The sequence below is a fragment of the Macrotis lagotis genome, chromosome 1, assembly GCF_037893015.1.
Source record: "Macrotis lagotis isolate mMagLag1 chromosome 1, bilby.v1.9.chrom.fasta, whole genome shotgun sequence".
NCBI lineage: Eukaryota > Metazoa > Chordata > Mammalia > Peramelemorphia > Peramelidae > Macrotis > Macrotis lagotis.
This window is the reverse complement of record NC_133658.1, coordinates 707,012,767-707,030,431: the sequence shown is the minus strand read 5'-3', so window position 1 is coordinate 707,030,431 and position 17,665 is coordinate 707,012,767. Positions and strand designations below refer to the sequence as shown.

At 34.6% G+C, this 17,665-nt stretch overlaps 1 protein-coding gene across 2 annotated transcripts in view; it reads right to left on the bottom strand.

Moving 5' to 3' along the window:
- LY75 (lymphocyte antigen 75) overlaps positions 1–17,665 on the bottom strand; it is a 198,705-nt gene that overhangs the window by 166,169 nt on the left and 14,871 nt on the right. For both annotated transcript variants that reach the window (XM_074215876.1, XM_074215878.1), the window contains exons 3-4: positions 7,743–7,913; positions 1,154–1,318 (exon numbers count right to left, since the gene is read on the bottom strand). In XM_074215876.1, the coding sequence (XP_074071977.1) occupies positions 1,154–1,318; positions 7,743–7,913 (336 nt within the window). The remainder of the gene's footprint in view (positions 1–1,153; positions 1,319–7,742; positions 7,914–17,665) is intronic.

Sequence of the window (17,665 nt, the reverse complement as noted above, 5' to 3'; positions counted from 1 at the left end):
CCAACCATACTGGCCTAGTTGCTATTACTAATATCTGAATCTTCATTTCTCATCTCTAAGCCTATGCAGTGGCTTTCATTCATACCTGGAATACTATTCCTCCTAATCTCTCTCTCTGACTCCTTTACTTCTTTAAGATTCAGTTCAATGCTACCATCTACCAAAATGATTTCCTTGTATCTCCAGATGCTAGTGGCTTCCTCACTACACTATGTTGGACTACTTTCTATATGCTCTGTATTGATCTTGTATAAACATGTTATCTCTCCCTAAAAGGCAGAAAGAACGTAAGGGCAGGGACTGTTTTTTTTTTACTTTTTCTTTGTATATCCAGTGACTAGTACAATACTTTGCAGATAGAAAACATTTTTAAAAAATGTTTATTGATTGAATGCTTAAACAGGAAGTGTCACTTCACTCACATCTTATGATTTAAACTCTACAATGTTAAATTCTTCCTCAAGCTCAAAACCTTCACTTATTCTATCTAAACATACTTAAGTCTTTCTTACTCTTCTTTTCTGCATATAGTTCCATGCCCATTTTCTTTTCTCCCTTTTGTCTTTTCATTCCTTTTTTCAAAGGAATTGCCTTGCAAAAGAAAAATAAATAGAAAAGTGTGTAGATGAGAAACTTGGGTTGATTTCTGCCTCTGGTACATAGTATATGATTTTAACCTCCTGGAGTCTCAGTTTCCTTCATTATAAGATGCTAAGATTGTATTTGAAGATCTCTAAAGTCTAATGCATTTCTAAATCTATGTTCATGTAGGTAGTGGGAGATAATTGAAAATTTTAGAGAGACTGATATTATCAAAGTTATATTCATTTCTTCTACAACCCTTTCAACTAGAATGGAAGTTAACTCAGCATTTATATACCTTATCCTTTTTTTTAGTATGGAATTCAACATTATTGCATAATGAGCATATTTTCAATGCACAGAATAATTTAAAGTAAGTGAATATCTTTCTTGATATCCTTTTGTTTATAGATAGTAATAGTGTCAGGAATAAATTCTTAGAGTACAGAGAGTGTGCTAAAAACTTATTCTGATTTTGCTATTCTTCTCTTATTTCTTTACATTTAATTCAAATTTTACATATAAAATATTTTACCTATTTATCTAATATTTATCTTTGGAATTAGCTTACCTTTAAGATGAATTAATTCAGCAGCACTTGATATGCTTACTAAGTCTGCTTCTTGATTTTGACATGAAACAAAAGCTTCCTTCCATGTAAGAGCTGCTTGGGTATTAAGCTGGTAGCAACTTCCAAACTGTTCACTCTTTTCCCAATTATCTTCACAGCCATCCTCTATTAAAAAGACAATATTTAAAAGACTAGACATTTTTATATCTATCATGTTATCCTTGAACTCCATTGTTGGCAGGATTTTTCAGATGAAAAATGCTATTGGTTATGTTTTTCCTTTTAAATTTTGCTAAGCAATGGGATTAAGTTGACTTATACAGGGTCACACAGCTAGGTAATTATTAAGTGTCTGAGGCTGGATTTGAATTCAGGTACTCCTGACTCCAGGGCCAGTGCTCTAGCCACTGTGATACCTAGCTGCCTTTATGGGTTATGTTTGATAATCTAAATATTGCAATAAAGAATTGTGATGTTTGCTGTCACTGAGATAATGATATGGAAAAAAAAACCCATTAGTTTATTTTTCTCAGAAGTTCTAAGTTTAAAAATTCCAATTTTTGTTATTACAGTTGTTCAATTGTTTCAGTCGTGCCTGACTCTTCATGACCCCATGTGGGGTTTTCTTGGCAAAGATACTGGAATAGGTTTGCCATTTCCTTCTTTTACTTATTTAACAGATAAGGTATAAATGACTTGCCCAGGATCACATGGCTATTTAGGTGTCTGAGGACACATTTAAACTCAGAAAGATGAATCTTCCTGACTCTAGGTCTGACACTCTATCCACTGTGACAGGAAGCACCAGGTAATAAATAACTTGGGTTATAGAAAATAGCTTCCTCACATGTCCCCAGGTAGAGGTGGATAAATATTTTCATTAGAGCCTTCTACAAAAATAACCTTTCAAAATTAACATGGCTTTAGTTAAATATAAAAGAAAGATAAAATGCTACAACATATATCTGAAGAAGCTCAGTACAGGACTAAGAATCAGTTTTGTTTTTAGCTCCGCTATGTGTTGTGCTATTTGCTTGACTTGGTGGAAAGGCAATTAATCTCTCTGAGCTTCAATTTCCTCATCTGTAAAATGAGGCTCACAGAATACAGAGTTCAAGGTCTAGAGTAATTTAAGTGATTTGTTCATGGTCCCAGGTAAACAAATGGCAGAATTCAAATCTGAATGTAGGTCCCCTGCCCTTTATAACACACCACATTGGGCTAAATTAGTTCATCATTGAGGCCCTTTCTACCCCTTTCTACCTATTAGCCCAAAATGCTTGTTTAAAAATGCTGCTTACCTAAATCTTTGCTCTGTCTATCTATCTATCTATCTATCTATCTATCTATCTATCTATCTATCTATCTATCTATCTATCTATCTACCACCAAGAAATGTTTACTCTATTTCAGTTACAGAATTCTTAAGCATTGAAAATCAACATGTAATTTTGCTCCATTCCTGGGTCCCACAAGTCACTTGTAACTTTAATGCTATGAGCTTTGTTTGATTATTCAAATATTTGGGGCCTACCATGAATAAGAGAACTAGTTGGTGATATAAACCAGGCTTAGAGTCAGGAAATTCCAAGTTCAAATTGGTCTCAGATACTTATTAGCTGCGAGACCAATTTGAACTTGGAACTTCCTTTCACTTTAACTCTATGATCCTATGGGCTTTTCTAGCAAATTTAAGAATAGGAACAGAGAACACTGATGGTGGAAGTCACCCATATCTTGGGCTTGGAAGGGTAGTCACTGCTCCTAGGCTGTGAATGAGAATATCACTTATTTATAAGTGTTTGTGGGAGTACTGGCTAAGGGAAGTCAGAAACTGGGAGGTCGTGATGAAGGTGAAGAATGGGTTCAGAAATAAGGCAGTGGAATTGTGGAGGGATATGAAGGATCTTTTGGAGATATTTGGGGAAATTTTGAATTTAAGACATTAGAGTTATAGCAGTTCCAAATCCCAAGTATGATCTTACTGGTCTTCAGTCTGATGACTGAATGAGAATTTAAGTCACTGGAAGTAAAAGGATTAATAAATTCTGAGGAGAGAGTAGTTGGAAAGGTCTCATATATTATATATAATACACACACACACACACACACACACACACACATATATATGTGTATATATACATATATATATATATATATATATATATATATATATATATATATCCAAAAATAATGATGCAATTTGAAATAAAAGGAGGCTAGAAGAAATCTGGAATCTAGCTGTTCTGGCAAAAAAACCTAGCTTCAAACCCAGGTTCTGCTGATCAGTATCTGTTTCACCTTGCTTTTTTAAGTCATGTATATCTCCATACCTCAGCAAAATAAGAAGATTGGTCTGGCTGGACTCTAAGCTTCCCATATCTACAGATATGATTGAATGGCACAAACACCTGAGTGGTGAAGTAGATAGAGTAACAGGCCTGAAGTCAGAAAAACCTGAGCTTTAAATTCTGCCCTAAATACTGGCTGTGGGCATGTCCCTCACCCTCTTTGCCTCAGTTTCCTCATCTGCAAAATGAAAAGGAAATGGCAAACCACTCTTGTATCTTTACCATGAAATTCTCTAATCCAAAAAAGGGGGTCTAAAAGAGTTGAACATGACTGAAATATTTCAGAACAAAAAGAAAAAAGATTGTATGGCTGTGAGGTAGTACTGCCAGGCCCAGAATCAGGAAAATCCAAATTCAAATACAGCCTGCCTCAGACATTTACTTAGTTGTGGGACCATGGGAACTCCGTACTAGATTGCTCAACTGTAAAATGGGAAAATAATAAATAGCATCTACTTTCCAGGGATGTAAGGTTCAAATGAGGAATTTGGAAAGCAATTCCCACCATATCTGGTACACAGCAGGCCCTTAATAATTGTTTATTCCCTTCTTCCCATCGCCCACCCTAGGGCAGGCTGGTACTGTGATGGTCTTTTCTAGGACAAGGAGTTTATGGATGTGATTGATGAAGCTGACCTATAGGTCAGTAAACAGTGAAGATGATGAGATGGGGCAAGCTAGGTGGTGCATTGAATAGAACACTGGCCCTGGAGTCAGGAGTACCTGAGTTCAAATCCGGCCTCAGACACCTAATAATTACCTAGCTGTGTGGCCTTGGGCAAGCCACTTAACCCCACTACCTTGCAAAAAATCCCCTAAAAACAAAAAGATGATAAGATGAAAGTAGTGTTAAGTGGAAAAGTGCAGCAGAAACAAGGAGTACAGTGATGCCTTTTTCTGTTAGTTTTTAGTTTTTGCTTTTTTGGGGGGGGTTTTAGGTTTCTTCAAGGCAGTGGGGTTAAGTGGCTTGCCCAAGACCACACAGTTAGGTAATTATTCAGTGTCTGAGACCGGATTTGAACTCAAATCCTCCTGACTCCAGGGCTGGTGCTCTATTCACTGCACCACCTAGCTGCCCCCCTTCTCTCTATTAGTTAAGAGAATAGGGAAAGTAACCCTCTACTAGAATTTAAAGGAAATGGTGCTTTCAGCTATAAGACTTCTGTTCTGATCCTAGCTTTACTAATTAAAAGTAGGGCATCCCAAAACTTTTTTCCACTAAAAGATCTTAACTACTTAACATCCCTAAACTTAAAATTCCTTTCTTTGGGCCCTTTTTCCCAAATCCTTCCCATTTTCCTTCATCTCCAGTCTTTATATTCCCAAACGGCTGAGCAACAGGGAAGGAAAGAAGAGAAAATTTCAATGTTCTATCAGTTCACAAGTAGCAAAACGGAGCTAAGTTTGTTTATCACCCATTTATCTACTCATACTGTTTAAAACACATTTTATCACATGGAAATTTCATGGTGTTTTATGAGTATTTTTGGATACTGTATTCAAAAACAAAAATGAGATTTTTCTATCAAACATTGTCATTAAATGGCGTGAATTTTCATATAAATTATACAACATGAAGGAGTATCAAACTGTTGTTTGTTGTGTGTATGTGCCGGAAGGTGAGAAGTCACCATTTGTCTGGTTCTTGCCAGCTCTGGAAAGTCTCAGCTCATATGATGACACATGAAGCAGGGCAGACTGGGACATGTTCATTCAGAGAAACTGTAACAGACTTGTTCTGTCAGTTAGGTACCGATATTATTTTTCTGATCCTTTCTCAAGTGTTTGCATACTTTGTAGATACTGATGTGTATGCAATTCTCAGAATGCCTCAATCATCAGAAATATGTGTTCTTAGCAGAGTGAGTGAACTTTTAAATGTCAGCGATAAAACATTACTCCTCCAGTTAAAGAGAGCACACGAACTCCATTTTGGTTGAAAAATAAGTGATCAGATTGCTTTTGCTGTTTCCCTTTGCATTCCATTTCTCTAACTGGCTGGATACATGAACCTTGTTCTATATTAACTGCTACAACAATGATATGGAATGGAATGAGCCCTGGACCTGGAGTCAGAAAAACTTGAGTTCACTTTTGACCTCAGACAATTATTGATTTTGTGACCTTGAACAAGTCACTTAATCTGTTTGCTTAATTTCTTCATCTGTAAAATGAGTAGGAGAAGGAAATGGCAAGTCTAAACATACTGTCCATATCTAAATCTATCATTAGATATAACATTTATATTATATAATAAAAGAAGAACTACTAGGCAATCATTAGAAACAGAAATCTGGCTGAAACAGAGTATGATGATGAGGCTCAGCAAGACAAGTTAGAAGTTCAGCAGAATGGTACAATGGAATAACAGTAATGTTGGTATCAAAGACTCCAAATTCAAATCCTGCTTCTGAAATGCTTTACCTATGCAATCTTAAGCAGGTCATGACTACCAGTGCCTCAATTTTCTCATCTTCAAAAAGGAGGAAGTTAAAACTCAATGGTTCTAGGAACTGTTCCAGCTCTTGTATCATGAGCCTTATATTGGCAAGGTCATAATCTCCCACTTAGGGAAAAATTTCTACATTTCTATTTTCAAATCTTCATTTACTTATTCAAGCTGACCCAAGTCATCTAATTCATGATCTCAACTTAGAAAAAGCAAAAAAATCGAAAAAATCCAAATCAAAAAACATCCAACTGAAATTTCGACTTTTAGAATATAGATTGAAATGGTACAGTTTTTTAACCTGAAAAGAATCAGAACTATTAAAATCAGAGGGTATATTTGTGAGGGTTGAAATTAAGGAAGTGATAAAAGATTAACATTTTGAAGAAGAACTGAAGAAAGTTATGAGTTGTAATTCATTTTTAAAGAGATAAAAAAATCCTTTTTTAGAAAACAAGGCAGAAAAATTACCAAGAAATTCCAATTAACTTCTCAAAACCATAAAATTATAGCATATAAATGTCACTTGAGCCCCATTTAATATATATATATATATATATATGTGTATATATATATATATATATATATATATATATATATACACACATATACACACACTCAGACTTCTTCCTGGAAAAACCTGGGGGAAGGGCTTCCCCCAATTTGTTGGTTTTTTTTTTTTGTGTGTGTGTGTGTGGGTTTCCCCTTGCCTAGGTAAAAGAGGCCATTCTTTGCTTCATTTCTTTTTTACCTAATCTTAACCACTGAATGGGTACTGCTTCAGTCAGACTGTGACTTGTTAAAGACCTTAGCTTAAAAAAGTCAATGTTTCCATGGGGGTGGCTAGGTGGCAGAGTGGATAGAGCACTGGCCCTGGAGTCAGGAGGCCCTGAGTTCAAATTCAGACTCAGATACTTAATTACCTAGCTGTGTAGCCTTGGGCAAGCCATTTAACCCCATTGCTATACAAAAAAAAAAAAACCCTAAAAAAAAAAGTCAATGTTTCCTCCTGCATCCAGGGCTATTTCTAATTATCCTGATCTATATCTTGTCACTGGATCCAGATGGCCGCAGAGGAGAAAGTGAGGCTGCTGACTTTGCATATAGCCTCCCCCCTCACTTAAATTCAATGCATTTGCTCTTAAAAGAACTGAACATAGTTCAGTTTAAAAAAAAATTCTTAAATGTAAAACTGATTCTTATGAAGACAGTGGGTTAATAAATGAAACAGAAAAAACCTCAGTTATATCACTACAAACCCCACCAATACTAAAAGGCTGACGTTTTATGAATGTGACAAAATCTTTTTTTTGTTATTGATACTCAGCATTATCATTGTCAATTCAGACATAAAAACTTGGAGATGTATGATACACACACACACACACACACACACACACACAAACACACACAAACACACGAAGTGGTGTTTGGTACCAATGGAAGATGTCCAGAGAAAAGGAGAAATGGTATAGATAAGCTATAAATGTCGAGAAACTCCTGTTTCCTAATAATATTTTATTTAATGCATCAAAAATCCTAGAATGTTGTAGATTTTAATTTCAAATTAAATCCATAATCTTTTAAAGAGTTTGACTTGTCCACATATATTAAGACTTTCATATATATATACACACACACACACACACACTTTTACTTAAAAAATGTTGTGAAGATTTTAGTTACTTTGTTCTTATGGTAAAAAAATAATTTGTAGCAGGTGGGCATTTTGGCATTTCTCTAAACATATCATAAAGAGGGTTGTATATGCAGCCCTGTCTATACATACCTGGTTTTAAGCAGATTCCCCATTTCTGGTCATATGGATAATTTAAGGTTGTAGCACACCAAGTTCCATTATGATTTTCATCAGTAATACATTCATGATGCCAGATACCATCATTTAAGAAAGGAAACTCACAAGGCCTCCCATAAGAGTTCCCATCTCGGGTATATATCTCTGGAGAGAGAGAGAGAGAGAGAGAGAGAGAGAGAGAGAGAGAGAGAGAGAGAGAGAGAGTCAGTTTCAAATGACTAATTTCAGATAAATAAAAATACCATGCGATTTGTGCCATTTCGAATTTTTTGAAAGGTTCATGGGTTGTTCTTTTAAAAAAATGTGACAAAAGGTAGATTAATGTGTCTGCTTGTCTATTGTTTTACTATTACTCCAACATTTAGTACATTCATTTAAGATGCTTGTTATACCTAAAAGAAACATCATATAACATAATGTCTTTTTTACAATAACAGCAATGTAAACTAAATCTTCCTGTTGTGAAATAAGACCCACGAAAACCAAATTAGTATATAACATAATGAATTAGGTGAATGTTTACCAGGGAGAGTCTACCTAGATTAATCAATGAACTTATTTTTACTAAGCCTACCAGTCACTTAGGGAAGATATGGAAATATAAGACATTGTCCTTGATCTCAAGGAACTTACATTTAGGTGGAGAGACAGAAATATGATTATAATTCATAAAAATTATTAGGTAGATAGGTGGCATAGTGAGTAAGTAAGATCAAATCCAGCCTCAGACCCTTAGTTGCTATATGAACCTGAACAATTCACTTAGCCCTCTTTGCCTCAGTTTTTTCATCTATAATGGCAAAGCATTCCAGTATCTTTGCCAAGAAAATCTGAAATGGGGCCACAAAGAGTCAGATATAACTGCACAATAAAAAAATTTATAAAATAATTTTATCAACAAATTGTGTGGTACTGACAAGGATGATAGAAATCAAAGAAAGTAGAAACAAATACTGGTTCCAGCAGTTCTGGAAAGTATTAAGAGAAATTATTCATCAATTTGCTATTTATTTTCTGTGGACATTAATCTATGATTGTCTTAAGACTAAGAGTATGCTATCCATAAAGTATTCTTTATGGATACTACAGTTGCATCCCCAAACTACCCAGCAGCCAGTTTTTTGTAGGCCTAAGAGTTAGTAATGGTTTTTACATTTTTAAATACAACAGGAATTTATTTAAAAGTGTAAAAACCACTCTTAGCAGGACATCTTGTAGGCTGTAGTTTGCAGACCTCATAAATTGATAAATTAATTTTAGTTATTTGAGAAGAAGGAAGAAGAGCTGCCATTAAATAATTTTAAGCACTTACTATGTAAGCGCTGGGAAGAGACAAAAAGTTTATAGAAGATAATATAGACTCTTATGTAATAGAGAGTTGTCTCCCTCTGCAAAGGGGATTTATGGGAGGTAGGTTGGAGTAAGTAACAAAACTGAGTTGAAAGGGATAGCTCAGTAGTTATCTAATTCGATTTATTTCCTAATAAGAATTGCCTATTCAACACACTTACCAACTGGTCATCTGGCTTTTAGGACCTCAAATGAAGGAAAACCTGCTACTTTCCAAGACAGCCCATTTCTATTTTGGATGTCTCTATTAAGAAATTTTTCCTTTTATCAAATTTTAATCTGCTTCCTTTGTAATTGCTTCCAAGTTCTAGTACTCCTACTTCAGGTCAATTAATCATCCCTTTCAGATCCCTTACATACCTGAAAGTGTCCTTAAGCTCTTGGTTCTCCAAATTAAGCATGCCCAGGGTTATAGAAGAGATTCTTATTCAGGTTTAGATCATATTAGATGGTCATTTTCATTTTATCTGACTTTAAAATTATGTGATTCAATAATTCTGATGTATCAGAAAAGAAGTCTGAGATTTAAGGAGTTCTTGCTCTACTATTAATTAGCTATAAGGCTAGGAAATAATTTTTCTTCCTCTGCAACATAAAGGGTCTATATTGGATGAAAGCCAAGGTCCAAGGAGTTACAGCATTTTATGATTATATGATTTCAGTTTGGTGATTGAACAAGTTTGGCAGGACACAGAAATTATAAAAAGTATGCTAAAAGTGGCTTATTTTGTAATAATAATAAATACTGCTGCTGATAAAAAGTATAGCATTCATAGAATACTTTTTTGCAAGTTGCTTTATAAGTTATCTCATTTGCTCTTCACAATATGATCCTGTGAGATAGGTACAATGATGCTGTGAGGTAGGTACCATGTTCCAAATATGGAAATCAGAGGCAGGAAAAAACTCAAGTGATTTGCCCACACTTACAAAGCTAATAAGTATCTGAAGCAGGATTTGAACTTAGGTTATCCTGACTCTAAGTTCAGTCATCTATCCACTATACTACCCAGATATCTACATGATGATGATGATGATGATGAATGACTAATTGTTATTATCAATATCAATGATATTGCCTATGGAATGAGAGGTATTTCAAAGTAGGAATTCACAGTGTAAAAAGAAAAATTGAGACAAAAATATAAAAAAAGAGACACATGTAATATTTTAGTATTGTGAATGTAGAAATGGGACATTTCTTTCTGTCATTTTCCTCATTATACCAGTCCTCCAAAAGTCCTTACTTTAGTCTAAAAGAGAATAACTGTCATAAGACAACATACCCAATATTTGAATTACTACACTCTGGGACTAGGGGTGGGACATGGGGGATTAAAATAAAAGTATAGAGAATATTCAGGTTGGAGAAGAGGAGACTTGGGAAGACATGATGATTGTTTTCTAGTATTTTAAGGGGCTGTCACATGGAAAGGTAGACTTGTTCCACTTGGTCCCTTAGGTCAGAGCGAACTATGATTACACTTTCACTGAAATTTATATGGCATGATTTTGAAGGCCCTTAACCATCTCAATTGCTTCTCCACTTTGAAATGTTCTTCCTAAAACATGGCAACTCATTGCTGATCCAATTTTCTAGACATGGACTGACCAGGGCAAAGAAGAGTTGGAGGAACTCATCTTCTTCATTCATATTCATTCTGGATACCATATCCTTGTATCTCAATAGCTTTTATGACAGTCATATTATATACCACACAAAGTTATTTTTAAGAAATCATTTCCCAGGTCTTAAAGTTCTCTCAAAGTATTGTAGTAACAACTCTCTCTCTCTCTCTCTCTCTCTCTCTCTCTCTCTCTCTCTCTCTCCATATATATATATATATATATATATATATATATATATATATATATACACACACACATTTATTCTATCCATATATACTTTAAAGACATAGTGTTTTAAGATTCTAAAAGGGGAAAATCATAACAGGCCTCTTAGGCAGGTAGAAAGAAGGCCATTATTTCTATTTTACAAAGGAGGAAACAAGTTTGAGAGAGATACATTGACTTGCTCAAGATTATACTATTAGGACAGGTGATAAGATAATGACAATAATAATACTTCCATCAACAAAAAACACTTTTAAAAAGCAAGAGAGGATTCAATAGCTCTTATCTTTACACTCTCATATCTCCTAAGAAGGAAGAAATCACTTCAAGTCAGAGAATTTCACAGTCCATTAGAAAGTCATAAAAGCTATTACCAGGTAATTAAAGACTTCTCAAAAGGAGCATAAAAACATTTTTCTCACAATTTCAAAAGACAAGCATAAGACACATACTGTACAATTTTGATTGTCATTCATACTCTTGGACACTGCACAAAGAAGCACAAAGTTACTGTGTCTGGGCAATATCAAATGTGTTTGAGCAGGACATGTGCAGATACAAACCCACACAAAGCAGGGATTGTCCACAGGACTTTATTGACAATCTTTTTTTTTATGTAACACAAAGCTCATCAACCTGTACTGTAGCTAGTCTGAATCTCTGTAGAGTTAAGTGCTGTTTTCCTATAATAAAATGGAGCATTGACTATAATGGAGTAATGAACACAGAAACGCTGCTATTGGGTGAATAGATACTATCCAACTGATTATCAGAGTGAGAAACTAATAACCCATTACTGCAGTTCTTCCCATTTTGAACACAATTGCTGAAGTTTCACAGAAACAAAGAATTTGAGAATTAGAACAACCTAAGTGATCAACCTAATCCCAACCCTTGCTTACCAGGTTACAAAAAAAGCCTATTTGAGCAAAGGGTGTAGTGTCACTGGAACATGTCTACTACTTTCTTGGTATCCTACAGTTTGGATTCACAGAATGAAGTTGGAAGGGGAGCACAACTGAGGCATTCCAGGCACTTTATTGAAGAATGTTAAATTAGATGATCAACCATAACTAAAACCCTGCTAAATTGCTAACTGTTTAACAGAATTATTTTTCCATTTGCATCTTGTTGTTTCTGGACTTCTTAAGTCCCCTGTGTTTCCTGTAGCTAGACAATCAACTCTCAAGGGGACTGCTCTCCTCTGAATACACCAGCTTGTGCTGAAAGGAACCTTAAAATAATAACTTTAGGGTCAACAGAGCAAATCAGCTATTTCAGTAGTTAGACGGATATTCAACTTGTTAGAAGAAGCAAATGAACAAGGAGTTCCATCTGCAACCTTTGTTTCCATCCACAGGGTGTAATTTTATAAAGTCAATCTGAATGGTTGACCTAGATGCTTACCTTTCTTGTGTTTCTAGCCACAAATGCCATAATTGGGTCTATCCATATTAATAGCCACCTTTTACTACATTATATCTTCCTTGCATTACCAACATAGCAAAGTGTTTCCCTATATCCTAGAGACCCACTCAGAATTTAAATAATTATAATGTGTCTTGAGAAAAGCAGAAAACAGGTTCATAGGACCATAGACTCTGAGCTTGAAGTCACATCTGAGGGCCCCTAATTCAACCTCTTCATTTTAGAGTTGAGGCAACCAAGTTGAAGGGAAATGAAACAATTGATTCAAGATTACAAAACTCATAAAGAGAAGAGTTGGGATATGAATTCATGATCTCTCACTCCAAAGCCAATGAACATAATGTCATAATGACATGCTGTTAGAGAAAAATGATAGAGACAAGATCACTGTTAAATATCTCAGTGAATACATATTGAAAATAAAATATTTTATGGTATATGTTATATAGTAGAGAAAACGTATAATCCATTTATATTATACTCTGTTACAAGTGTTTTTTGTGCTTCCCTGAAGAAAAGGGAAAAATAAAATGCCAGATTTCTTGCAAGACTTGTCCAAGGTCACATAGCTAAGTAATTATTAAGTATCTGAGACTGGATTTGAACTTGGGTCCTCCTGACTCCAAGGCTGGTGCTCTATTCACACTGTCAGATTTCTTTATTGAAAGAGTTCTAGTTTTATCTTCTATTCATAGATAACCAGGCCCTCAAATGGGGTATGTGCTGATTCCCTTGCTTCTCTTAACTTAGGTTTCTAGTATTTTTCTTTGTTTCTACTCTGAATTTAGGTTTTTTTGTTTCCTAACTTTACTATTCACCAAAGCAAATGATGATAAACTTTGGTTAAATTCTATTAAGGAGTCTACTCAAAATCTTGCAGTCTCAACACATTATAGTCTAAGTAAAATCTGGAGAGAAAAATAGAAGGAAAACAGAAATAAAGGGGGAAGAAATGGAAGAATAAGGGCAAAATGCAGCCCTCTAATGGGGAATAATAATGAATTTTGTCTAAATAAATATGATACAAATCTTATTCAATATTTGGTATTGTTATAATTAGGAGGCTGTAACACTTTTCTATTTCCAAATTAGATTAAGGATTTTACAGCACTTTCTTCAAATACTAAGAGACAAATGGTTGCCAAATGTAATAAAGAGGAAGGTAAATGAAGAGAAAATTATTCTCTCCCAAAGAGGAAGGGGAAAACTGACAAAGACTATTTAACACAATTAGGGAAGTATGATTTTTTTTCTCAGAAGCAACTATGGTTTCCTGGATAATGAGAAATTGGATTTCTTTGCAGAGAAAGAAACCATTACTGGGAGATGGAGATAAAAAGAAAAAATTTCCAGAGCAAGCCAGTATCACCAATGAATCATGGTTCAAAAGGTTTGGCATTTCTTTCACCATGTGGTCAGTGTTCTAGATGCAGGTTATAGTTTTCCTAAGTCTTAGTAAATGGTCTCATGAGTAGCTGAGGATAAAAATTCACCACCTGGTGACTAACAATCTAGGAAAGGAATTCTCTGTTCTTTAACTTAGGCTGATTCTTAGACAGTTACAATACTTGGGCTTAGACTCAAAGTTTGTCCACTGTGGTAGGTCTTGCCAGAACTGACAGTTTTGTGGCCTAGCTTCTGAGATTCCAGGTTCTGTATCATGCCATGATGATGCAATTGGGTAGGACGTAAGCAGAGGCATTAATAAATACAGAGGCAAAATTGTTAAGATAAATAATAGTAAAGAGTAGATAGCACAAGACTACAAAATTATTTCACATGACTAAAAAGAACTTATGCAAGGAATACAGTGATGATTCATAATTGGGAAAATAAATAATAAAATATATGATTGTATGCAGAATAGATTTTTGAAAAAGTAAACTTTCCATTTATTTTTTTGTAAAACATTGAAAAATACAGGGAGAAGGATTTTTCCCCTTTAATATGACAAAGTATATTCTTAAAACAAAGAGCTAGAATCCTGAGTTATTCTTCATCTATCCCCCTTTCCCCCAGGCCTCATTAATTCAAAATGTTTCAATAATGGTCATCATTCTTATTTGACCTAGTTTTAGAAAGAATGCTATAACAATGGAGCATGAGAAAGAAAGAATAAATATCTATAAAGAAGAAAGAAGGGGACAGCTAGGTGATGCAGTGGATGGAGCACAGCCCTGGAGTCAAGAGGACCTTAGTTCAAATTTGACCTCAGGGTGGCTAGGTGGTGCAGTGGATAAAAGCACCGTCCCTAGAGTCAGGAGTACCTGGGTTCAAATCTGGTCTCAGACACTTAATAATTAACTAGCTGTGTGGCCTTGGGCAAGCCACTTAACCCCATTTGCCTTGCAACCCTCCCCCCCCAAATTTGACCTCAAATACTTATTGCCTAGCTGTGTGACCTTTGGCAAGTCACTTACCTCCATTGCCTTGCCAAAAAAAAAAACACCAAACTAAAAAAAAGGTTAACAAATTTATTTGCATGTGATGTGACTGTTAATCAGTCAATGTGCATTTATTAAGTGTTTATGATGAGCCAGGCAGTATGCTAAACTTGAGGATTCAAAAAATGGTAAAAAATTCCTCCTTCTAATAGGAAAGATAATATACAAATAATGAGAGGTGGGGTGGCTAGGTGGTGCAGTGGATAGAGCACTAGCCCTGGAGTCAGGAGTACCTGAGTTCAAATCTGGTCTCAGATACTTAATAGTTACCTAGCTGTGTGGCCTTGGGCAAGCCACTTAAACCCATTTGCCCTGCAAAAAATCTAAAAAAAAAAAAGAGAGAGACATACAAGACATAGAATCTTTTGATAAGGGAGAGCTTATTAGAGTGGATGGAGGGGGGCAAACAAAATATTGAAGCAACAGCTGGCTTTAGTAAAGTGGGGTATTTAAGGAAAAATACATAAAAATCCATCTACATTTTTATATACTGCTAAAAAGTCATAAAAATTCAAAGGAATAGAATCATAAATATCATTTATGATAAAGTACATACAAAATATTTGGGCACTGACTTGCCAGGGCAAGCATCAGACCTACTTAAAGGTAACTTTTAAATGTTTTTGATGTAAAAAAAAGTAAGAAACTCTATAGTTAGAGAGATAGTGCTTCGTTCAGAATAGGTCAGCCTAGCATGGTAAAAACAAAACAACAATATCTCCCAAATTAAATGTGTGGATTCAGTGCAATACCAATTAAAATACCAATGATCTTCTTTTTGGAATTATGTATATTACTTAAAATGTATTTGACAGGCAGGTAACATATTTATGAACATCTTATTATATGAGGGGAAGCATGCTAGGGATATAAATGAGTAAAATATGGGAAAAGAGCCAAAAATATCAAGAGGAACAGATTTAAAAACTTGTTGAAAACTGACATTTATAATATTATAAGGAACTGATAACAATTTGTGAAAGTAATATTCATCCTCCAATAGACAACTCTTTAAAGGGCATAAAAATTTTCAGAGGAAAAACATATTGCAAATGACTATTTGAAAAATTAATCATTCTCTAGGAGAAATGTTCATTAAAACATCTTTTGAATTATGTCTATCTGTCAAACTGATAAAAATAATTAAGAACTACAAGAACTAGTAGTTGGCAGGATTATAAGGAAACTATATTTCATTACATCTTCAATTGAGCTTTTAGAAGATATAATTTTTTTTGAGGAACTCCCTGGAAATATCTGGTAAATGCTTTAAAATAGGATAAGCACTAGTCTTGAAATCAGAAGGTTTAAATCCCAACTTCCATTCACCGTATAATCTTGAGCAATCACTCTGACCCTCTGGGCAGTTGCTCATCTGTAAAGTAAATGTGTTAGAACAGAGCATTACTGATTTCCCTTTCAGCTCAAACATCCTGGGAATTTAAAGTAATAGTTATAAAACTGAAGACTATCCCCTCTGAGCAAATGATCTTACTATTAGAAAGAAGATGACCAAAAAAGGGCTTATTTATAGAAAATGTTAAATAGTTGCTTTATTTGTAATATCCAATGTAATGTCCAATAAATGAAGAATGGCAAGCAAAAAGTGTGCCAGAAAATAAAAAATGTAGGAATGTAAAGGAATATGGAAAGAAAAGAGAATTGTATAAGGAAATCAGAAAAATATACAGATTATGAATATATTTAAAAACAATGAAATAATAAACATACAAGTATAAAAACATGTACTTACAGTTTCAAAAGAGACAATCATTATTTTCCTAAAGTATATACATCCCAGAGTGTAAACAGTTTTGAGTTTAATATTAATTTGGCATTTTTCTTTCATTTCATGAATTTAATAAGCTTATAGTTCATAATTAAGTGGGAAAAACCTGTCAAGGGTTCTGAGGCCAAATCAAGTTTGTTAATATTATGAAAAAAAAAACTTTCTTTAAAAACATTTTTAGATGGGAAAGGGGGAAGTAGTTAAGAATTAGCTGGTAATAGAGATCCCCCTTAGTTATGATTATCTCAGAGTTACTACAATACACTTTAAAAACAATTGAATAAATAAGAAATCAAAACTTCATATTTTGTTTCAATATAGAAATACATTTAGCTTTTTTCCAAGACATTTGTATTAATTAGACACTAGTCTTATAGTATGAACTCTGTTTTTTCCTCCCCGTTTTTTGAAAAATTCAGGCAATAGTGAATCAATAAGTAGTTTTTTTTTTTTTTTTTTTGCAAGGCAAATGGGGTTAAGTGGCTTGCCCAAGGCCACACAGCTAGGTAATTATTAAGTGTCTGAGACCAGATTTGAACCCAGGTACTCCTGACTCCAGGGCCGGTGCTCTATCCACTGCTCCACCTAGCCGCCCAGAATCAATAAGTATTTAAGAAAAGCCTGTTCTGTTCTAAATACTGAGATAAATGCTGGGATACAAAGAAAGGCAAAAGAAAGTCTGCCCTCAAGAAGCTCACAGTCTAATGGCAGAGACATGATATATGCAAGACAAAGTGGAGATAATCAGTTTTGAAGTTGATATACATGATTATGTACAGATGTAACCAACAGAAAAATATGAATTACATATGAAGCTATATATTATGTATAGCTTGTGTCTTTAAATCAAAATTAAATTAACTCAGTAGGACCAACAATGACCTGCTTTTCACTGATCCCTTCTGAACTTTTGTCTGTACTTTTAAAATATTTTGTTGAAGGTCTTTTTTACCTCCTCCTTTTTTCCCCCCTTTGGAATATTACTATAACAATGGGCAGTTAGGAGGCACAGTAGAGTCTGTTGTCAGGAA